The 24,630-nt window shown below is 38.0% G+C and overlaps 1 protein-coding gene across 4 annotated transcripts in view; it reads right to left on the bottom strand.

Moving 5' to 3' along the window:
* The window catches only part of SBF2 (SET binding factor 2), a 500,673-nt gene that overhangs the window by 124,169 nt on the left and 351,874 nt on the right, over nucleotides 1–24,630 (bottom strand). For all 4 annotated transcript variants that reach the window (XM_069554404.1, XM_069554405.1, XM_069554406.1 and 1 more), the window contains exon 17: nucleotides 9,659–9,727. In XM_069554404.1, coding sequence (XP_069410505.1) covers nucleotides 9,659–9,727 — 69 coding nt within the window. The remainder of the gene's footprint in view (nucleotides 1–9,658; nucleotides 9,728–24,630) is intronic.

Genomic DNA, 24,630 nt, shown 5'->3' with positions numbered 1-24,630 from the left:
AAAGACCCTTTATCATCTCTCTCCTTTTTTTGGGCCAAAAATGTAATCTTTTGAGATCTGTTATAGGAAATGCAATGTATCCAGATCATGAAGTCTAAGAAAACAAAATTCTTTTCGTATTTTGTAGATTTTTAAGAAACTCTCTTGTCATGTACCAAAGGCAGAAAAATGAAGACTGATGAAATATCTATTTTTTATGACATAAAGATTTTTTTTCCAGCAGCAATTTTCCATCTGTTAGAAGCTGCTGTATCTATTATGGGAAAAGTAGAGTCCATATTAATTACTAAGAGGCAAAGTCAGTTAGTTATTCAAGTAAATTCTAAAGTAAAAGAAATACAAAAGTGCATCTGGTGTGATCCTGTATACTAGTATGCTTTATATTAGAAATATGTGGAAGTTAGAGATTTATAAATAATGTCGTGGGACAGTTATTTCTTAAATTAACCATAACAAACAAACAATCAGTATTTCCTAAATTTGCATCCCCCAAGCCAAAGCTTAATGAAATATCCTTGCTGGATATATGGATGAAAACGGCTGAAGGAATGAGGAGGTAGGAGTGATGCCAGTTCAATACCTCTAAGCAAAAAGACAAAAAAGCTCCAAGAGTATGCTACATAACTGGGATTCACGTGGGGAATCCTATCACAGTTAAAGAGTATGAGGCTTTGGAGTCAAGTAGAACTGCATTTGAATTCCAGCTCTGCCACATACTGGCTCAGTGGTACAGATTCCCTCTAAGACATAGCTTCTTTTGTCTTAAAATGGAAATAATAATACTCACTGACTTGGATTAGGTATAGTAAACCAAATGTAGCATCTTGTACATAGCAAAAATTCAATAAATGTTATTATTCCTATCACATTCCTTTGGACTTCTGTTCTCTACTATTCTCTGTTAGGTGCACAGGCTTACGTAAGAGTTATCAAGCTTTGATATGAAACATACTGATTATAGATTTTAGTTCACTTATTTTGGGGGGCAGGTGTTGAGGGGCAGAATTACTGCTAGAGTCTGGGGGCAGGAAGATCATTGTTCAGGAGATGAAACAGAAAATTCTGAGATTTTTCATGCTTTAATGTTAACTTTCTGCTTCTCTGACTGATTAGGTAACCTAGGTTTATACAAATTACATTTTTCAGATTTTCCTATCACATCATGCTGAATATACCTGCTTTGGGCTTTTATATTTTGAAACATAAATGCTATCTAGGTCTCAAATTTTATTTAGTGAGATAAGCTAGTAGATGTTCATTCAGAATGTATCAGAAAAAGTTAAAATTTAGCAATGGAAATATAAAAAACCCATAAAATGTAGACAGAAATGTTAAATATATTTCTTCAAATTGAGAAATCATGTTTTCCTAATGTATTTACTGAAAGATAATTAATTATATATTATATTTGAATCATAATTCAATAATTTGAATTATTATTCAGGTATAATTTGAAATAGGGTGAAAATTACAGAAGGTGACATAAGCACTCAGGGTGTGAAAATTTTTTCATTAATAATTAACAGCCCTTAAGCAATCTTCAAAAAACCATACGTGAACTTCAAATACACCAGAGGAATGGTACAGGAAGGGAGGTGGGAGGGGGCTTCAGGATGGGGAACACGTGTATACCCATGGCAGATTCATGTTGATGTATGGCAAAATCAATACAATATTGTAAAGTAATTAGCCTCCAATTAAAATAAATAAATTTATATTAAAACATGTTTAGTGAAAGAAGTCAGACATAAAAGAATATATATATGATTCCATTTATATAAAATATGCAGAAAAGGCAAATTTATAGAGACAGAAAGTATATTAGTGGTTGCCAGAGAATGGAGAGTGCCTAAATGGGCATGAGATTTCTTTTGGGGGTGATGGAAATGTTCTAAAATAATATGGTGGTGATACTTATACAATGCTGAAAGTATACTAAAAGTCACTGAAATGAAACTTAAAAGGAGTGGATATTCATGGTATTTAAATTATACCTCAATAAACCTAGTAATAAAAATAAATCTTCCATGTGACTAGATTTTAGAAAAGACATATTTATGTACTAAATGAAACTAGAATTTTGAAGAAGACATCTACTTCTACTGAGAATTAGAGCCTGAGTAATGCTTTTATGCTGAATGAGACCTAGCTCAATCAATAAAACATTCTCAAAGTGCCATCCACAGTGGGAAATCTTTGGAATTTGGTAAGGCAACACTTTATGGTGCTTGAATTTAACGTAAATAGGGTGCTGCTTTTTCTCCTCGGGTAAACATAACCACAACTGGTGCCAAAGGAGGAAGGGTCATCTGTCCTGTGAGTCATTCTGAGTATCAGTAATGAACAGATGCGCCTCACAGAAGTAATGAGAGGGATTTGTCATACTTTGATAGGGCTCTCTCCAGATTACGTGGGTTATTAAGAATTGCAACAACATAACTAAGGTGGGGCTTCCCTGGTCACTCAGATGGTAAAGAATCCACCTGTAATACAGGAGATCCAGGTTCCATCCCTGGGTCGGGAAGAGCCTCTGGAGAAGGGAATGGCAATCCACTCTAGTATTTCTGCCTAGAGAATTCCTTGGACAGAGAAGCCCAGCAGGCTACAGTCCAGGGGCGTCTCAAAGAGAGTGACTAACACTTTCAATTTCAAGTCTAAGGTACATAGGTCACTGAGGAGAAGGTATTAAATGGTGGTTCATGGCCTTTATTGTTGCTACCATGTTACATGGTTCTTCATTTAACATGATCTTTGAATAAAAAGGATCTAAGTAAACAAAGAGTAGCCCAATGTTATTCAATAACTGTGAAAGAGTTCCTCTGTCAGTAGTTAATTAAAAGATATAACACTAGACAGTATGTTTCTTGAGGGTAAGGACCATGTTATTCACCTGTAACTCAGCAACAAACATAAGCAGTGTTTGGCATACCTAAAAAATGTCTTCTAAACTGAGAATGAAAGCACCATATAAACAATAAATGTAATAAAATGTAAAAATTACTATTTTTCACCATAAAAGTAACCTTAATAATTTAAACCTAGTTATTAAGGTACTACCTTCAAGAAAGGCTTCATAAGTTAAAGACACATTAAATACAAGTTTCTTAAAGCAGAAAAAGGTGTGAAAGAACTGTAGAGGAAAAAAAAAACCCTCTAAATTTATGGTGGCCGTGGTGTAACAAATTCCCAAAGATCTCATATAGATAATGTCAAAAGTGGTACATCTTTTAGTCTAAGCAAAGCTCTAAAAGAGAGACGTGTTTAATCTGGGCCAATAAAACACTCTACTTTTATATGCATAATTATTTTTTAAATTAAAAAGAAAATATACATCCTGAAAACTAGAAACCGCTGATAAAGGAAGCTGAAAATGATTCAAAGAAATGGGAAGATATTCCATACTCTTAGATTGAAAGAATTAATATTGTTAAAATGGCCATAATACCTAAAGCAATCCACAGATTTAATGAACCTCTATCAAAATACCTATGACATTTTTCACAGAACTAGAACAAAGATTTCTAAAATTTATATGGAATCATAAAAAGCCCAGAATTACCAAGCAATCCTGAGGAAGAACGACAGAACTGGAGGAATAACCCATCCACACTTCAGACCATACTACAAAGCTATAATAATCAAAACAGTGTGGTACTGGCACAAAAACAGACATATAAATCAATGCAACAGAACAGAGAGCCCAGAAATAAGCCTGTACATCTGCAGTCAATTAATCTATGATAAAAGAGGCAAGAATATACAATGGATAAAAGACAATCTCTTCAATAAATCGTGTTGGGAAATCTGGAACAGCTATGTGTAAATCAATGAAATTAGAACACTCCCTTACATCATATAGGAAAATGAATAAACTCAGAATGGGTTAAAGACCTAAATATAAGCCATGACACCCTAAAATTCCTAGAATATAGGCAAAATATTATCTGACATAAATTGTAGCAATATTTTCTTATGTCAGTCTCACAATGCAAAAGAAATAAAAGCAAAACCAAACAAATGGAACCTAATCAAACTTGAAAGCTTTTGCACAGCAAAGGAAACCATCAACAAAATGAAAAGACAACCTATGAAATGGGAGAAAATATTCGCAAATGATGTGACTGACAAGGGCTTAATATCCAAAATATATAAACAGCTTATATTACTCATTATTGAAAAACCAAACAATTCAATCAAAAAAAATGGGCAGAAGTCCTACACAGAAATTTCCCCAAAGAAGACATACGATGGTGAAGAGACACTTGAAAAGATGTTTGACACTGATAATTACTAGAGAAACGGATAGCGAAAGCGAAGTCACTCAGTTGTGTCCAACTCTTTGCAACCCCGTGGACTGTAGCCCACCAGGCTCCTCCGTCTATGGGATTCTCCAGGCAAGAATACTGGAGTGGGTTGCCATTTCCTTCTCCAGGGGATCTTCCTGACCCAGGGATCGAACCCAGGTCTCCCACACTGCAGGCAGACGCTTTAACCTCTGAGCCACCAGGGAAGCCCCACGGATATCAAAGCCACAGTGAAGTATCATCTCACATTGGGTAGAATAACTATCATCAAAGTTTATGAATAATAAATGCTGGAGAGGATGTGGAGAAAAGGGAAGAAATCCTTGTACTCTATTGGTGGGAATGTAAATTTGTGCAGCCACTATGGAAGACAGTAAGGAAGTTTCTTAAAAAACTAAAATTAGAGCTACCGTATGATCCTATAATCCCACTCCTGGGTATATACCTGAAAAAAATGAAAACTATAATTCAAAAAGATGCATGCACCCTGATGGTCACAGCAGTACTATTTACAAAAGCCAAGACATGGAAACAACTCATATGCCCATCAACAGACAATTGGCTTAAGAAGAAACGGTGTGTATATATACATGCAGTGGAATAGTATGCAGCCATAAAAGAAAGAAATACTACCATTTGTAGTAAAACAGATGGATGTAGTGAATATTATACTTTATGAAATAAGTCAGATGGAGAAAGACAAATACTATATGGTATCACATATATGTGGAATCTAATAATAATACAAATGAATCTATATATAAAACAGAAACAGAACCACAGATATAGAAAACAACCTTATGGTTACCAAAGGGGAGGAAGGAAGGACACAAATTACTATACATAAAGTAGATGAACAACAAGCATTTAAAGTATAGCACAGGGAATTATATCAAATATCTTGTAATCCCATGGACAGGGGAGCTTGGCGGGCTACAGTCCCTGGGGCTGCAAAAGAGTTGGATACAACTTAGTGACTAAACAAAAACAACAACAACTCAATGGGTATAACCTGAAAAGAAAAATCACTCTGCTGTACATCTGAAATTAACACTAATTCACTAATATTGTGAATCAACTATACTTCAATTTTTAAAAAGTAGCTGATATATTAAAAAAACACAACAACAACAACATAGGCACCTGATCCATCATTTCTCCCACCACCTTACTCAGAGCAGGCTTTGAGTTCCACTATTTAAAAGACATATATATGGATACATATATGCAGTCACTAAAAATAATTAGGTACATATGCTATATATTAATCAGGTATATAGAAGGATCTCCAAAATATACTACTAAGTGAAAAAAGCAAGGGGAGAACATAGTGTGATCACTTTAGTTAAAAAATAATTTTATCTGTATATCCTAGCAAAAATACACAACTTTTTTTTCCCCTAGGAGGCAACCAATTGTCAGAAGAAATGGAGTAGAGGTGGGAAAGTGAGTGTTTCTTTTGCATTTTCTATCTCTCTGTACGTGAGTGAAAGTCGCTCAGTCATGTCCGACTCTCTGCGACCCTGTAGACTATACAGTCCCTGGAATTCTCCAGGCCAGAATACTGGAGTGGGTAGCCTTTCCCTTCTCCAGGGGATCTTCCCAACCCAGGGATCGAACCCAGGTCTTCCGCATTGCAGGCGGATTCTTTACCAGCTGAGCTATCAGGGATGAATTTTCTAACCATGCATATATACTACTTTAAGAAAATGTCTACCTGACTGATGAAACTGTGGACCTGCTTGTTTATTATTTATTACATTATAAAGACTAATATAAGTTCCTAGTGGCCCCATCAATGTTTTGTTCATCTTGTTGCCCAAGATGTTGTCTGGTATAGTAACCTTTTTTGTTGAGATGCTCAATAAACTCCTGGTGCATTGAAAAAAAAAAAGACTAATAAATGTTATTAAAAAATATTTTCAAAGCAAGTTTAAGCAAGACAAGTAGCTGAGTCCATTTTCTGAAGCAATGCTGAGCAAGACTCAGGAATTTACACCCTTTGAACAAGTATGAGGATGGCTCATGTGCATGTGCAATCAGAGGCCAGGATAATGTAATTTACATCTACAGAATTTTCCTGAATTAACAAATCAGCAATAATTTCCCATAAGACAGAAACTCAGAAAGTATCTAAGAATCAATATGATCTACTCCTTAACCCTGTCTGCTGGGTGTCAATGCAGAGCCTCTCTCCTCCGGATCTACTTGCCTTTGCCTTGCTTCATGGTAATGCAGCTGGACCTGTCAAAGTTTTTTTTCTTTGCCAGCTGGCACAATATAGTAAGCTTTGTCAGCTGGGACACTACAGTATGAATTGGTCTCTTTTCCTGGTTCTGGTGTGCTCTTTCCTTCTTGTTCCTGCTAGTTGTGTGTGGGATACCCAGACGCGCTCGCCACTTCGCAAGTTTCAGCGGTGCCCTAGAGGCGGCGGCTTCCTAGCAAGCCTTGTGAGGACTCCAGTAGGCAGTATCCTGTTTGCCAGTCCAAGCCTGCGCCCCCTCAGTGAACTTCACTTCAGTGTCATCCAGCAGTCATAGCAATGCCTCTCCAACAAGGTCTGAATCCCAGTCTTGTTGGAGAGTGGCCCTCTCCAAATTTGCTCCTTTTGTGGGTATTCTGCCTGAATCTTAGACAAGCTGCTCCCTTTATCTGCTGTTTCTGTATTCTTTAAAATCCTCTGTACTTTTTAGTAGGTAATCCCCTATTACTACTTAACCACTCCTTAGATTAAAATTTTCCTGCTCATATTACTGTTATGGTTTCTGGCTCCTGACTGGACCTTGAGTAATTCATGCCCAAATTAAACCAAAACAAACCAAGTAAAATCAAGCCAAGCCAACAATAAAGAATTAAATCTATAAACTCATCATAAAATGTAAGTCTGTATTATTAAGTTTGATAACACAGAGAAAAGCATGGCACACATCCCTGCTTGTTAACTAACTGCATTAAACACATGCATGAAACAAACAAACAAAAACACAGTGTAATGCTTTTGCACTGTGTAAACTAAGCTAAGCTAGAACTATATTTGCCAGAACCCTCTTTGCCCCATGAGTCCAGGTTAGGGTTAATGACAGAGAAATGTGTCTAAGATTTGGAAGGCAAAAATGAAGCAGTGGCCACTACACTCTGAAGATCAGTGCTGTATCTCATACACTTTTATAACTAATCTGCTGGATCATCTTAATGTGTGGGAAGAACCAGGCTCACATTTCTTCCAGTTCCTATTGGATCTCTTCCATTAGCTACTCCCGATGTAGCCCGATGGCCAACAACGTGGCTTCTTTTTCAGGTCACCTCCTTCCCTGAGGTTAGAGGACATGAGAGACATACACAGATTTTACTTTGCCCTTGTTCTTCCCTCTGTCATGCCCAGCATTTCTTCCTGACTGCTGCCCTGATGACCTACAGTGACATCAGGCCAACAGGTAGACCCTAATTTGAAGCTTTCCATAAACTTCTTCTCCAGCTTCTATAACAATATAAAAGCTGGTCCCTACAATAGATTCCTTACTTCCTATCACTCATGGTGTTTTTGCTTGATGACCAAACCCTCGCTAACACACACTGTAATAATAATAATCCAGCTTAAGGTTAATAATCCAGCTTAAAAAAAGTCTTCAGTAGTTTGGATTTCTTAAGCAATTGAGTTTCTACTGTCGGTTCTTATTTTCCCTACAATTCTTCTTACTTTTTAAATGTAGATATTATATAGAAATAAATACCTGAGATGTTAAAGTGGGAAAATTTTAAAATGCTGTTTTCTTTAACAAGTGCCCATGTGAGGGCCCATAAGAAGACTAGTTAGAAGAAAGTTTTCTGGTTACTCTGGGATATGGAGACAAATTTCCTTGGTGGTTTAAGACACAGGAGAGCCTGACCTATTTTTGTAACATTGTTCTTCATGTTAGGAGAGGAATAAGATGAAGAACCACTAAGCAGAGTTCAGAGAAGAATGGTATGTATGCAGTTAAGAAAAACTAGAGTGGGCCTGGAGACCAGTTAAGGGAAAACCAAAAGATGATGCCCAAGCTCCAGCTAGTTGTCATTAGTTTCTAAAGCCAAATTCATCTGATTAAAAATTTTGAGATTTGTCCCTGTTTCCTGAGGATGCTCAGTATGACCTGCCAGATCTCAGAAGTGTGAGTCTCATACATTTCATTTTCTGTTTTTGAAGAGGATGGGAAGGTAAGGAGGAAGAAAAAGGAATATGCAGTGACTTAGCAGCAGAGAAAGGGCTCTTGATTATGGAGAATGTTTGGGTTAAGACTTTTAACTCAGAGACTGTGGACAAACCATTTGAAGTAAAGTTTTTAAAAAATTGGTCTTATCAAGAAATATTTATTGAGCACGTACTAAGTGCAGGAAGAGGACTAGACCTCATCAGTCAGAAATGGTGGGTGAAACAAAAAGGCAGAACAAAAAGAGCAAAAGAATCTGCCAGCATCTAAGGGCATGGATCATTTTTATGAATCAGCTAAAGCACTTTATCTGATGCCTAGTTAGTTCTCCACTAAAACAGATCTGGGAATATCTGATAATCTCTCTTGACTCAGAGTCCATGAAACAGGGAGTAGCTGAAGCTAGAATTCCTTCCACAACACCTGTCTGAAGTCCTGGGCTTCCTGAGGCTAACTGCACATAGCTGCCTGCCACAGGTTTCTGGTTTCCTACTGTATATTTCAGACGGACGTAATCAATGTGCTCTTCAGAGTGTGGCTACGTAACTCCTTACAAGTCTTCACAGGAAAAGACAGAATAAGAGTTTGCTGCATTGTTTGCCATAAGAATCAATCTCTTTGAAAGACATGGACAAGAGAGCCACAATATGTGATAGATTTAAGAAAAGCACTGAACACTCCAGAAAATTTTAAGAAGGTTCACAGAAGTTGCCAGTGGAGTTTATCTCTAATTTCTGCCTTACGTTTATTTATCTAGCATGTTCATTCGTTCATTCACTCATTCAGCAGAAACTTATTGATTAACATTGGGATATAGCAATGAATAAGACAGATAATATATAATATATATAATAATATCCCACCAAATTTGTTTTCTTTGGTGGCAGAGAGCAGTCAAATATAAACTAAACAATACATAATTTCAGGTTATTAAGTTGCTCTAAAGAACAATGAAGTAGGGATAGAGTGGTGGGGTTATATCTTAGGAGATAATTTAACATGTATTTCATTTTTTACACATAGTATGCAACAAATGTTATAATAAATATAACCACAGATGTGTCTTAGATATAGTCATGAGATGGGACTGATGTAGTTCCATGATAAATCAAGCTGAATACATTTATATAAATCAAAATAACTTATATATAGACCATTAAAACTTACCCTATAGAAAGCACTAGTCAGAGGGAGTAATGCTGCAGCAATGTTATATTCTTCTAAACTGGAACAATCCTTAAAGAAAACAAAGAGAAATGAGCATTATTAGGGCATTTATCAGAAATCACAAATATATGGAAACAAAAATCTATGATACATTATTTACTGTACTAAGGGGTCTTTATTTTATTCTAAATTGTCATTAAGACTTACCTAGATAATTGTGAAAAAAGAGCTGGAAAAAAATACTGTCCTAAAGCACATTCTTTTGATGTAAAAATACATTTGAGAAAGATATTTTCATACACTATTGGTGAGTAGCTACTTTTACTTTCCCGTTTATGTTCACAGCTGTGCAATTTGTCCAAAAAATTTTGGAGGGGGTTTAAATATATTCAGTTATTGCATTTCACTGAACCAAAGATATACCTTTTCCCTCCACATTTTAACTTCTCTAAGACTGGGATGTATGTTATAATTGAAACAGTGTATTTTTTCTTAGTGTTACTTATGAAGAGTTTGCATGTAAAATTTTGTTATGGATTAGGCAAGAAATATCAATGATGCCAAAACCCTTTGGGTGAAATGTTGGGGAATGGGAAAGTCAGGGAATCTCAGCGGGAATGTAAAATGGTTCAGCTGCTAAGAATATGGAGAGAGAGGAATGAGGAGAAGCAGCTAAAGACAGAAACCTGGGGAAGATATATGCTTATATAGAAGGAATAAAGGAAAATCAAGATGGGAAAGAAATTAGAAGAAAGCAATACTATAGATGTCAGGCTTCCCAGGTGGTACTAGTGGTAAAGAATCTACCTGCCAATGTAGGAGATGCAAGAGACACAGGTTCAATCCTTGGGTCAGGAAGATCCCCTGGAGTAGGAAATGGCACCCCACTCCAGTATTCTTGCCTGGAGAATTCCATGGGCAAAGGAGTCAGGCGGGCTAGAGTGATGGGGCCACAAAGGGTCAGACGCGACTGAGCACAATACTATAGATGTCAGGAGAAGAAATAACCAATGGTGTTGAAAGCTTCATGAAATTCAGTAAAATGAAGATTGAGAAAAAGCCAAGAAACTTGTGAATCAAAGAGGTTACTGGTGACATGATGAGGGTCTAAGTGAGTAGAGTAAAACAAAGGCCCCCAGTGTAAATGCTCATCGCTGTAAAGGGGAGGAAGCTGAGGAAGAGTTATGACATCCAAATGGGTGGCTGAATGAATCTTGGTAGTACTGAGCGAGATGAATACTTACATTCTATGTAACCCTTTGATTCTGTAAGAATTAGAAGGGACCCACGCACACCAAGGAGGAAAATCCAAGGGAGAGAGAGTTGAAAAAGAAAGGTCACTGGTAGAACAAGGTCTCTGAGATATGGCTACTAATAAATGTGGCTCCCATTTCTAAGGGGGAAACATCTCATTTCCATAAAAAGCAAACAAACAGAATTTATATTAACCATCAGGATCCATGAATACACCAGCAAAGATAACATATTAGGAGAGAGCAGCTTGGTTTTACAAGGAAGACTCAGGTTTATCTAAGAAGTTTCTATGAGGGCAGTGGGCAGTGTCCTTACTGTTGTACAAACACTAATTGTTTATTTTTTTTTAAACTGGAGGATAATTACTTTACAATATGGTGATGGTTTCTGCCATGCATCAACATGAGCCACAGGCAAGCACACGTTCCCTTCCTCTTAAACCTTCTTCCCAGCTCCCTCCTTATCCCACCCCTCTAGGTTGTCACAGCTTTGGGTTTCCTGCATCATACAGCAAATCCCCACGGGCTCTCTATTTTACATATGGTAATGTATATGTTTCAATACTACTCTCTCAGGTCATCCCACTATCTTCCTCACCCACAGTGACTGAAAGTCTATTCTTTATGTCTGTCTCCTTTGCTGCCCTGCAAATAAGAAGACAGTCATTACTTTGGAATCACATTTATGTTTTTATTTTAAAATAAAGGCAGGCTGGGAAAACTGGATATCCAAATGAAAAATGAAACTAGACTTCTATCTTATACCATACACAAAAACCAACTCAAACTGGATTAAAGACTTGAATACAAGACCTGAAGCAATAAAACTCCTAGGAGAAAACACAGGTGGTAAGTTCCTGGCCAATATTCTTGGCAATCATGTTTTAGATGTGACTCTTAAAGCAAAGGCAGCAAAAGCAAATATAAACACATGACTGGGAACACGTGTACACCTGGGGCAGATTCATGTTGATGTATGGCAAAACCAATACAGTATTGTAAAGTAAAATAAAGTAAAATAAAGTAAAATAAAATAAAATAAACAAATGGGGCTACATCGAACTAAAAAGTTTCTGCACATCAGAGAAAACCATCAACAAAATGAAAAGGCAACCTATGCAACAAGGGAAAATATTTGCAAATCATAAATCCAATAAAGGGTTCCTAGCCAAAATATTCAAGGACCTCATACAACTCAAGAGCAAAAAAGACCAAATAACTCAATTAAAAAACAGGCAAAGTAACTGAACATTTTTTTCAAAGACATAGATATGGCCAACAGGTACATGAAAAGGTACTCCTGATAATAATAATAATAACTCTCTGATAATAATCAGAGAAATGCAAATGAAAACCACAGTGAACTGTAACTTCATTATTAGAATGGCTATTATGCAGAGTACATCATGAGAAATGCTGGGCTGGAGGAAGCACAAGCTGGAATCAAGATTGCCGGGAGAAATATCAATAACCTCAGATATGCAGATAACACCACCCTTATGGCAGAAAGTGAAGAAGAACTAAAGAGCCGCTTGATGAAAGTGAAAGAGGAGAGTGAAAAAGTTGGCATAAAGCTTAACATTCAGAAAACGAAGATCATGGCGTCTGCTCCAATCACTTCATGGCAAATAGATGGGGAAACAATGGAGACAGTGGCTGACTTTATTTTTCTGGGCTCTAAAATCACTGCAGATGGTGACTGCAGCCATGAAATTAAAAGATGCTTACTCCTTGGAAGGAAAGTTACGACCAACCTAGACAGCATATTAAAAAGCAGAGACATTGTTAACAAAGGTCTGCTAGTCAAGGCTATAGTTTTTCCAGTGGTCATGTATGGATGTGACAGTTGACTATAAAGAAAGCTGAGTGCCAAAGAAATGATGTTTTTGAAATGTGGTGCTGGAGAAGACTCAAGAGTCCCTTGGACTGCAAGGAGATCCAACCATCCATCCTAAAGGGGATCAGTCCTAGGTGTTCTTTGGTAGGACTGATTTTGAAGCTGAAACTCCAATATTTTGGCCACCTGCTGCGAAGAACTGACTCATCTGAAAAGACCCTGATGCTGGGAAACATTGAGGGCAGGAGGAGAAGGGGACGACAGAGGATGAGGATGAGATGGACGTGGGTTTGGGTGGACTCTGGGACTTGGTGATGGACAGGGAGGCCTGGCATGACTATCATTCATGGGGTCGCAAAGAGTCGGACATGACTGAGCGACTGAACTGAATTACCAAAAAGACAAGAAAAAATTGCTGAGGAGGATGTAGAGAAAAGGGAATCCTTGCACACTGTTGGCAGGAAAGTAAACTAGTACAGTCACTATGGAAAACAACTGGAGGTTCCCTAAGTAACTAAAAATAAAACTATCATATGATCCAAGAATCCCACTTCTGGGTATATATACAATGCAAAGAAAATCATCATCTTACAGAGAATTCTGTACTCCCATGTTCATTGCAGAATTATTCACAACACCCAAGGTGTGGAAGCAACCTAAGTATCCATCAAAGAATGAATGTGTAAAGAAAATATAGTTTATATATGCAATATTGTTCAGCCTTATAAAGAAAAAAAATCCTGCCACTTGGAACAACATGGATGAACGTAGAGGGTATTATGGTTAAGTGAAATGAACCAGGCAAAGACAGACAAATACTGCATGGTATCACTTAAAGGTGTAGTCTTAAAAAAAAAAGTAGAACCAAGAAAGAGTAGAATGGTGGTTGCCAGGGGCTAGGGTATGGGAGAAATGGGAAGATGCTGGTAAAAGAGTACATATAAGATGAATAAGGTTTGAGAATCTAATGTATAACATAGTGACTATAGTTGATAATACTGTTATATAATTAAAATTTGCTAAGAAAGTAGAATTTAAGTATTCTCACCCTCCCCAGAAAGGTAAATCTGCAAGGTGATGGATGTGTTAATTAATTCGATTGTGGGAATCCTTTTACAATGTATGGTATTTTAAATCATCATCATGGCGTACACTCTAAATACATCACAAATTTATTTGCTGATTATACTTCAGTAAAACTGGAAAAAATACGGAGGCCATATAGGAAAACACCACATCCTTTTCCTGTTCTGTCATCTCCATGGATTTTGTAATCCCAGAATACAGCAAAAAGTGTGAATCATCTTTTTTTCTTCCTAACTTATTCCTCATTCTCTTGCTTAGGACACTGTTATGTGCAAGAATGTCATCCCCTGTGTCCTAGCACATCTGAGTTTCTTTAACAGAAATGCCTTGCATGTTTCTGAAGACTGTCATGAGGCCCAAGGCAATAAAGTTCAACAGACTTGAGCTGTAATCTTCTCCTAAGGAAATGATTGGGATGCCAAGATGCCTTTTGACTTTGATTTCACAGCAGGGCTTCATTTGTAATGATGCTGTCCAAACTTTAAATGACAACAGCTGTGATATGAAGTCCCACACAGTCATTTATACAAATTTCCCACAAATTAAAAAAAATTAAACAATGAGGAATTTCAATCCATGACCAATTAGCAGGGAACAGGCAATCATAAAACATTTAGAAGCTATTTATTATCTTACAAAATGTTTACACATTGTAGTGCATGTCTCAAACCTGAGCGCCAGTCAAATGCTGATTGCAAAATAAAAATATAAAATTCTTTGTAAATCACGTTAGAGACATTCTAAGTTAATTAGATTGAAAAATGGAAAAATTTTGAAACAAGAAGTACAATCATTGACATAGCAATAGCATTTCAGCATAGTGCAGTTATCTGTTGGGGAATCAGTTCGTAAATACACATCCTGAAGTCCCCTGTGTTTTGGCCACATAATAGCAAAGTAGTTATAGGCATACCAGGCAGTTTATAAGCTTGCAAGGACTTGAATGCCTATACATGTTTTATTGTGAACTTTGCTATGTGGTTTACCTTTAATTTTCCTCCTACAATTGAAGAGTGAGCCTTGCAATCTTAATTTCTCATTACCCTCAATTATTTCATATTTGGATTTGCATACCTTTGGAACTGTTATAACCAGCATTCCTGTTTTCATAAAATTTTGGAATCTCTCAAAAATGATATATGTAAACATTAAAAGAAAAAAATAAGGCCAAAAGGCATGATGTCTTACAAAATTTTTTTTGAGTTTGGATTAGACATAGCTCAGAAAAAAAATTTTTTTTGAGTTGTCCAAAACACTGAGAACATTTGTATCTTCTACACAGAGACAAAAATTAAAACTACCAAAGCCAAAAATACCTCTGTATATCATATTACTCTCCTGCTCAAAAATGTCAGCTATGTTCTGACCATTACCGGATAATGAGCAAAGTCTTTTGCTAACCTTGTAAGACCTCTGTGGTGTGGACCAATCTCCACACTTAACCAACCATATGGCCCTCCAGTCATAAGCCACGGCTCTAGTCAGTCTGCTTGTTTTTTTTTATCATCTTCTATTCCACATCACCAACTCAACAAACATGAATTTGAGCAGACTCCGGGAGATTGTGGAGGGCAGAGGAGTCCATGGGGCCATAAAGAGTTGGACATGTCTTAATGACTGAACAACAAACAATTCCACATTATAACTACTCGTATCACATCTAATGCCTCTACAAAACCACCCATGCTTTGCTTCATCATTTACACTCCTCCTCGTTGGCACCTCCACATGAATGCCCTCAGGTTTGTCCACCCTTCCCAGGTACAGGGTGTGCTTGCATGCTAAGTTGCTTCAGTTGTGTCTGACTCTTTGGACCCTATGGACTGTAGCCCACCAGGCTGTCCGTGGGATTCTCCAGGCAAGAATACTGAAGTGGGTTGCCATGCTCTCCTCCAGGGGATCTTCGCAACCCAGGAATTGAACCTGGGTCTCCTGCGTCTCCTGCATTGGCAAGCAGGTTCTTTACTACTAGCACCACCTAGGAAGCCCTCTAAGTACAGTGCTAAGTACAAAATAAGCAGTGAGACTCTTGTTGTTTCAGCCTCAGCTTATATTTTAATGCTCAATCAGCTAATAAAACCACTGAAAATGTATCACAATTTTGAACACTATGGTTATTTAATATGTACCATCAGTCCTACTGAGACAGAAGATGAATGCTAGACTTGACAAATAATATCAAGTCTTAAGTTTCTGAGTGAATGGTGCAAGCCTGCTTCAGTTTTATATGTCTGGAAACTAGGACAGTGCACCTGACATATAGTAATAATAGCTAACATTTATTAAGTGCTTACTAAGTATTAATAGCAAACATTTTCAGTTTGGACACACAGAAATTATTTCATTTAATTTTTACAACATCTCTAGGAGGTAGACACTAGAATTGGGTCCATTTTGTTTAGGAAGGAACTAGTTTCTAGAGGTTAAATAATTGCACAAACAACAGAGGAAGAATTCAAACCCAGCAGTCTCACTCCAATGTTTACGCTTCAAAGCTCTATGTCCTGTTGCCTCTCAAATGCAATAAAGTATAGAACTGAATATGAAAATGGCATCTGTGAAACACATAATTCAGGCAAAAGAAAATTTCCACTAATTATAATCTCCTCAAAAGAGGTTGAAACTATATTACAACTGTGAAAACCAGTTGAAAATTTAAAATGTGACTGCTAAAATTAAAATGCAAAGGAAGTGCTGGAAGTTAATTTTTACCCCCCATAGTATCCATTTATCTCATCTTTGTCCTGATAATTTCTTTTAAAATTAAGAAATACAGAGAATCAAGCCAAAGCTACTAAAATATGCCTAATAGGAGTGCTGGAAGAAGAGGACAAAGCAGGAAGAAGTAAAAGAAATAATAAAAAGAATTTAGCCTTCATATGCTAAGAGTTCAGGAAGCATCAAACGGAAAAATGAAAAAAAGTATTTGGTAGAATGAATAAAATGTGGTATACTGATACAAAAGAATACTACATAAAAGTGAAAATAATTTATGGTTATATCCAACATCATGGATTAATCTCCCACACAAAATTTTGATCCAAAGAATCAAGGCAAAAGGAATAATCACCACCATTTCATCATCATCATCAAATTAGTCACTACTGAAACACACATCCAATTTAACACTGCTGTACTTTTTTTTTCACTTTTTATTTTGTATTGAGGTATAACCAAAGGACAGGGAAGCCTGGGGTGCTACAGTCCAGGGGGTCGCAGAGTCCAAGCACAATTTAGCAATTGAAAAAAATAGCTAATTAACAAACAATGGTGTGTTAATTTCAGGTGAATAGCAAAGGGATTCAGCCTTTCAAATACCTGTGTCCATTCTCTGAAATACACTTTCATATTAACATTGGCCTCTACCTCTATTCACCCCATCAAACACAGCAATGTAAACAATATAGGATTTCATAAAGTCTACCAAAGCAATGTCAAAGAATTGCTTCTATCAAATCATACTGACAAAGGAAAATCTAACAAAATTAGATCAAGTGAAAAAAAGATCACTGGTTAGGATGATTTTATGCTAAGTGTTTTAAAAGAATAAGATTTGCTGTCAGAGGATTAAGAGAGTCCCTTAAGAACAATCGTGAAGGCTTTAAATATTTTTTCAAAAAGGATCATCTTTGGGACAGTGCTGTAAAAGCCAAACATAAAGTAAGTCATGATGCAATTTTGTTGGAAAATAATTTTAAATACTTTTACCTCCCCCAAGGAAAGTGAGATTCATATTTTGGTTCTAAAAATATCAGCACATGGTAAAAATAACCTAAATATTTGTTAAAATAGAATTTTACATTTCTTCTTTTAAATATAATATATCAAATGCTTCCCCCACTATTTGGTATGAAACTTTAGTTCCTATTTTAAATGGATTTACTGGTGGTAACAGTGAAAATTAGTTCCAGTCTTAATGATTTAATGGATACAGGAGTGATGGTCTCTGTCATAGCTCTGTTTAATTCTCCAGTCTTCTGTCTGCAGAAACCACACAGATACAAGAGTATAAAAGCAGACTACAACAAATCCAACCATGAGGAAGCTCCCATGGCAGTTATATAATAAAGACACGTTGTCTTTGCTGCTGCAGATTATGGTGACAGGAATGCTGCATGAAGCCAATGATTTGGTGAATAAATTCTATCTCTATCACAGAGGAGGATATGAAACAGTCTGTATTTACATGAAATGGACAATGGTAATTAAGTATTTACAATTTTGCCTCAGGGATATATTAATTAAATCCCCCTCCCATCCAACTTTAGCTGGAAGAAACTTGGGCATTAAATGTCACCTAGAACATTATGCTGATCTACCACACTGATGACACCATGCTAATCAGCCTGGATGAGCCAGAAGTGGCCACCACGCTGGAAATCTTGGTGAGACAAGCACTGCAGAAGATGGGAGATAAACATTATAAAGGTTCTGGCCTGCTGGGACATCTCATTCAAAGAAAAAGGGCAATTTGTTGCATCTTGTATCTCTCATCATAAGGAAATGAGGAAGGAAGCACAAATTCTGGTAGGCCTCTATGGCTATGATGAAAGCATATTTCACATCTAGGACTCCTGTATAGGCTCACACCAGATGACACAGAAAGCCGCCAGCTCTGAACAGAACTCTGAACCAGGACCCAGAACAAGAAAGGGCTCTGTGGCAGATCCAAGAATTAAGAAGCCCTGCTTACTACCACAATCAGTGACCCACTTAGAGAATTTGCACTTTCCACTGCTATAACTTTGAGCTGTACAAGGTTACAGATTCTATTCCCCAAAGGAGGGACAAATTTTACTAGGGGACAAAACAAGAATCTTATTAATCTGTAAACTACAGCTGTTGCCAAGGAACTGGCAGACAAGAGGAGCCATCATCTTGGCAAGAAAACCCCCCCAAAACTGAACCTGAATGCCAGGGAGGTAGGGCTAATGTCATACAGCGGGAGCAAGGAGGAATGTCTGACACCCAGGTTAAGTCCTTGGGTACCTCTTGGTACTTCCTTGCTAAATTCTGATAGAAAACGAACCCATGCAACAACTCTGGGCTGAGAAAGACGGGTGACCAGAGGCTAAGACCTCTCCAGGATGACGGTTTGAGTCATAAGAAGAGAGGTAAGTATCATTTGCATTCCTACCATCAGCTACATCTGCAGGGGCTAATGTTTTCCCCACTTACCCTCTTCTCAGTTTCCCCCAGCAAGAAAGGCACACTAGAATTCTGGAGGACTGCTTCTGAATACTGTTGCAGAAGTGGAGGTGACCAGCACAAGGAATGAACATGACAATGCCTTATCCAAATACCCTTTCAAGGAAGGACTTGTTGCTGCCATGACTCGGCAATGCTGTCAACAGCCCTTCCTGAAGCAGTAAATATTCAATGACTGATCAAGGCTTGTGTCCATACCCAGCTATTCTCACATAATGTGGGACCACTCCAGTCCCAGAGCTCTGTGTGGGTTAGAATGAGACTAACCTTGAGCCCACAATGTTGCCTGACTTCTCCTTTTGCCCATTTTGCCCATTTCTATTTTTTTCCCTTCCCTCCTACAGCTGTTAATCCAAAGATCACTCCCTAACAAACATCCTTTGAACTAAACTCTGCCTCAGAATCTGTTTCCAACCTGAAACAATTTCCTAATACAACAGTAGTACACACATTGTTTTCTGGGGAACCCAGGCTAAGACAGATATGTAGCCTGAAAAGATCTACTGGCTATAGGATAATGCTGCTGAGGCGCCAATACTTCGGCCACCTGATGTGAAGAGCTGACTCATTAGAAAAGACCCTGATGCTGGGAAAGATTAAAGGCAGGAGGAGAAGGGGTTAGTTTGCATAGCTGGATCAGTTGTGGTGCCATTTGCCAAGATTGGGAATGGTGAAAGGGAATCAGGTTTGAGAGTTGAGGGGTAAAGGAAATTCATCATCATGAGCTTAGTTTGTAAAGCTGACCGTCTCTGACACATGAAAATGAGATATCAGGCACCCAGCTGGACATAAAGATGTAGAGCTCAGAACAAAGGTCTGGGTAGAAAATAAACTTCTAAGAGTCATCAACATATAGGCAGTAGATTGTTGTACATGTGAAAAAGATCATTCTTGAAGTAAGTATAGAATGAGACAAAAACAAAAAGAATATGAAGCTTTAAAAATTAAAGGCCAAGTGGAGAAGGATGAACTTTAAAAGATGGAGAAAGAATGGCCAGAAAGGTACAAGGATATGTAGAAAATGTTTCATCATGGAGCTAAGGAAAGAGAGTGCTTCAAAAAGAAATTCTAGTTGATAAACTGCTTCCTCTATCTTCAAAGCAAGGAAAAGCTAGTGGATGTAGCCATGAAGAGATAACATTAATAATTTATACAGTTTACAGTTTCAAGGTAGCTACTATAACATATTTTTTGTTTGTTTTCCTATACTCCCACCCCTCCAAAGACCATACTTTAAATTCCTGTGACAAAAAAAGGAAATGAATTATAAATCTGTCTGATTTAGAACTAATAAATAAGTAAAACCTACAGAAAAGCCTTTTACATTAGAAAAGCCTTCAGGTATTGATTATATAAGTGAGGTTATAAAGGAAAACAAACAGCTCTTTATAGCATTTTATTTTCTTGGCCGTGCTGTGCAGCTTGTGGGATCTTAGCTGCCTGACCGGGGATCAAACACCTTGCATTGAAAGTACGGAGTCTTAACCACTGGACTGCCATGGAAGTCACTGTTTTTAGCATTTTAACCCACAGGTTATCATTATGCTGCCTTTGTAACATTAGCAAAAGATAAAATAATCAAATACTTATATAGCCAATTATTGGAAATAGTAATAATTGGAGACAATTTTCCTCATGACTTACATTATAAAAATAATGATAACATATGATTAGAAAAAACTTAAATAGCTCTTAGTTTCAGTAAGAATATTTTGGAATATCTTTGTAAAGAGTTAAAAATGGATACTGGGAAAAACTTTTAAGACTCATAAGCAGCATTATTTGGAGAAGGCAATGGCACCCCACTCTAGTACTCTTGCCTGGCAAATCCCATGGACGGAGGAGCCTGGTGGGCTACAGTCCACGGGGTCGCTTACAGTCAGACACGACTGAGCGATTTCACTTTGACTTTTCACTTCCATGCATTGGAGAAGGAAATGGCAACCCACTCCAGTGTTCTTGCCTGGAGAATCCCAGGGGCAGGGGAGCCTAGTGGGGCTGCCATCTATGGGGTCACACAGAGTCGGACATGACTGAAGCGACTTAGCTGCAGCAGCAGCAGCAGCAGCAGCAGCAGCAGCAGCAGCAGCAGCAGCAGCAGCAGCATTATTTATGAAAATCTTGAAAGTCAAAATCAGATTCCATACAATGAATGAAATATGTAAAAAGTCAGACTCAACCACATCTAACCATCCTTAAAAATAAATAGGCAAGGAATTATCAATCCTATAGTTACATGTATTTTTCCTGAGGCACTGATAGGGAAACACTCAATGAAATGTAAAGTGTTACATAAGGTCAGGATAGTAGCAAATGAAAGCATTTCTGGGAATCCTAAGAAAACAATGTTTGCAAATTCTGAGTTTATTTCTTAATGACAACAAAAACTAGGCACTGGACAGAAAATCAACCCTCTCTAGATTGGCTTTGGCCTTTTGAACTTCCTACCCCCACTTTCACTGGCAAAGCTCACCACTTTCCACCTCTTACCTGCCAACCAAATGGATTATGTTTAGACATTTAATTTAACCTCTATACCATTTGTTAAGATTAAACACATATTTTATCTTTTTTAAAACACTACTTTCCTTTAAAAAAACCCCACACACTTCCATTTCATTATAAAAGATCTAGGAAATGCAGGTTAAGTGGGAAAAAAAACCCCAAAATATCTTGTGATAAATCCCATGACTGTTATACAACCAATGTAAAATTTTGGTGCCTATATTTTCCAAATCACAAATTGTATATTTATTCATATAAATTAACTTTACTTCTATATAGTCATTTCAAACAATATTATTTAGTGAACATCTGTCATCTCATATAGATGTCAAATTAAAGAAACAAAGTTATATCTCTGTGACAAGAATTCAGGATTTACTCTCTTAACTTTCAAATACAACAAACAGCTGTGTCAATTATACTCATCATATTGTACATTACATTCCTAGTACTTATAACTGGGATTTTGTATTTTTTGACTGTCTTCATTCAATTTCCCCTCCTCTGACCTTCCACCGCTGGTAAACACAAATCCATTTGTTCTTGAAGTATAACTGGCCTAGAATAGTGTTAGTTCCTGTTACATAACAGCAATTTGATATTTCTGTACATTTCCAACTGAACACCAGGATAAGCTACACTATAAAACCAAAGATTTTATTACACAGTTACTGACTATATTTCCCACACTGTACATTTCATACTGTGACTTTTTTGTACCTGGAAGTTTGTACCTCTTAATCTCCCTCATCTGTTTCTTACCCTGTTGTCGTTCAGTTGCTAAGTCGTGTTGAACTCTTTGGCAGTCTGCCAGGCTCCTCTGTCCATGGGATTTCCCAGGCAAGAATACTGGAGTGGGCTGCCATTTCCTTCTCCACGGGATCTTTCCAACCCTGGGATCAAAACTGCAGCTCCTTCCACATCTCCGGCATAACAGGCAAAGTCTTTACTGCTGAGCCACCGGGGAAGCTCACCTCTTACCGTACCCTTCCCCCATAAATACACTGTAACTACCCTGCATTTTTCTCACCCCCCAATCCCTACATTTGGGAATCTCCTGTAGCTCAGAGGGTAAAGAATCTGCCTGAATTGCAGGAGATCCGGGTTCGATCCCTGGTTCAGGATGATCCCCTGGAGAAGAGAATAGCAGGCAACCCACTCCAGTATTCTTGCAGGGAGAATTCCATGGACAGACCATGGATGGGGTTGCAAAGAGTCAGACAGTTGAGCAACTTTCATTGCCCCTGCATTTACTGTTTTTGATTACACGTTTTACATTTTTTTGTTCTGTGTATCCCTTAAATACTTATCATGGATAGATGATTTTACTGTTTTTGCTTTTAAACTTACTACTATCTTTATATATGGCTTTGCTTTACTACTTTTACTGTATATTTGCCTTTACCAATTAGAGTTTTCTTTTTGTGATTTTCATGTTAGTAGTTGTGACCTTTTCTTTTTCGCTTAGAAGTTGTCCCTTTAACATTTCTTGTAAAGTTAGTGGTGGTTTTGAACGCTTTTTGAGCTTTTGTTTGTACAACTTTTGATTTCTCCATCAAACCTGAATGAAAGCCTTGTCGGGTAGAATATTCTTGCTGCAGATTTTCCCCTTTCATCACTTTATATCATGCTATTCCTTTTTGGCCTCAGAGGCTGGATCCTGGGGTAGCTGCCTGAGTGATCTGAGGTGTCTAAGAGCTGGTGTTGGCCTGCTGATAGGGCCAAGGCCCAGGGGCTCCAGGGGCTGGTGCTTGCTGACTGGTAGGTGGAGGTGGGTCCCAGGGTCTGTAACTGTAGGGCCCTGGGGGATCCCAGGGCTAGTGGTGGCAAACTGGTACGTGGGACCAGGTCCGGGGCTCCCTGGTAGACAGGGTCACATTCCAGGGTGGCTATGGGCTGGGTCCTGGTGCTAATAAGCTACAGAGTAAAAGATTCCAAAATGGCACTCACCAGCACTAGACTTCATGTGGTAGAACGAGATCTCAAAATGGTTGCTGCTAGTGTTCTTGTCTTCAAGGCGAGCTCAACTTGCTTCCTGCCTTGCTGGGAGGCTCTCCAAGATCAGCAGGTGGGTCCAACCCAGGCTCCTTTCAAATTACTGCTTCGGCCTTGGGTACTGGAGCATGTGAGATTTCATGTGCACACTTGAGGAGTCTCTATTTCCCACAGCCCTCTGGCTCTCCAGAAAGTAAGCCCTGCTGGCCTTAATTAAAGTCAAACATTCTGGGGGCTCATCTTCCCAATGTAGGAGTCCAGGGATGGGGAGCTTGGACCACTCACTCCTTGGGGAGAACCCTGGTAATTGTAATTATCCTCCCATTTGTGGGCTGCCCACCTGGTGGTATGGGTCATGACTGTATTCAGTCTCTCCCTACTACTTGATTTGCTGTGGATCTGTCTTTAAGACTTCAGTTATACAAAATCTTTTCTGTTAGTCTTCCAATCTTTCTCATCAATAGTTACTCTGTAAATAGCTGTAATTTTGGTGTGCCCACGGGAAGAGGTGAATTCAGAGTCTCCCTACTCTACCACTGTGGGCTGCATTCTTTCTAGCCACTTCATTCTTAATTTCCTACCTTGGCCTCCATGACCCCATTTTTCTCCTCTTATGCCTTTTCTTGTGGATCTTTCATCTCAATGTTTTAGTTTTTATTATTCTGCCCACTCCTTAAATGTCAGTATTTCTAATTAATTTATTTATTTTTTCACCCTTAGATCTCATCTTTTTTACTGCCAATTTTCCTTAGGCTGGCTCAACCATTTCTGTGAGATACAGTGCCACTCTATTTCTAGCACAGACAACTATCCTCAGCTCCAGCAGACTGGGCTCTTTCAATCTGTTGTAAAGACCTCAAATTTAATATATCTTAAACTGAATTATCTCCACCTCTCATACCCATCTTCAAGCCTGATACTCTTCCATATTAACTTGGTAAAAAGGACAAGTATCTATTCAGTCAACTAGCCAGGAACCTTTGTATAACGTCATACCCCACATTCAACCAGATATCAAGATGATGCTTCCAATGTGACCCTGCGTCCATCTATCCACTCAACAAATATCTTCAGTTGAACTAGGTACG

The sequence above is a fragment of the Ovis canadensis genome, chromosome 15 (assembly GCF_042477335.2).
Source record: "Ovis canadensis isolate MfBH-ARS-UI-01 breed Bighorn chromosome 15, ARS-UI_OviCan_v2, whole genome shotgun sequence".
Lineage (NCBI taxonomy): Eukaryota > Metazoa > Chordata > Mammalia > Artiodactyla > Bovidae > Ovis > Ovis canadensis.
The sequence above is the reverse complement of the archived record's forward strand: the minus strand, read 5'-3'. Positions and strand labels throughout refer to the sequence as shown.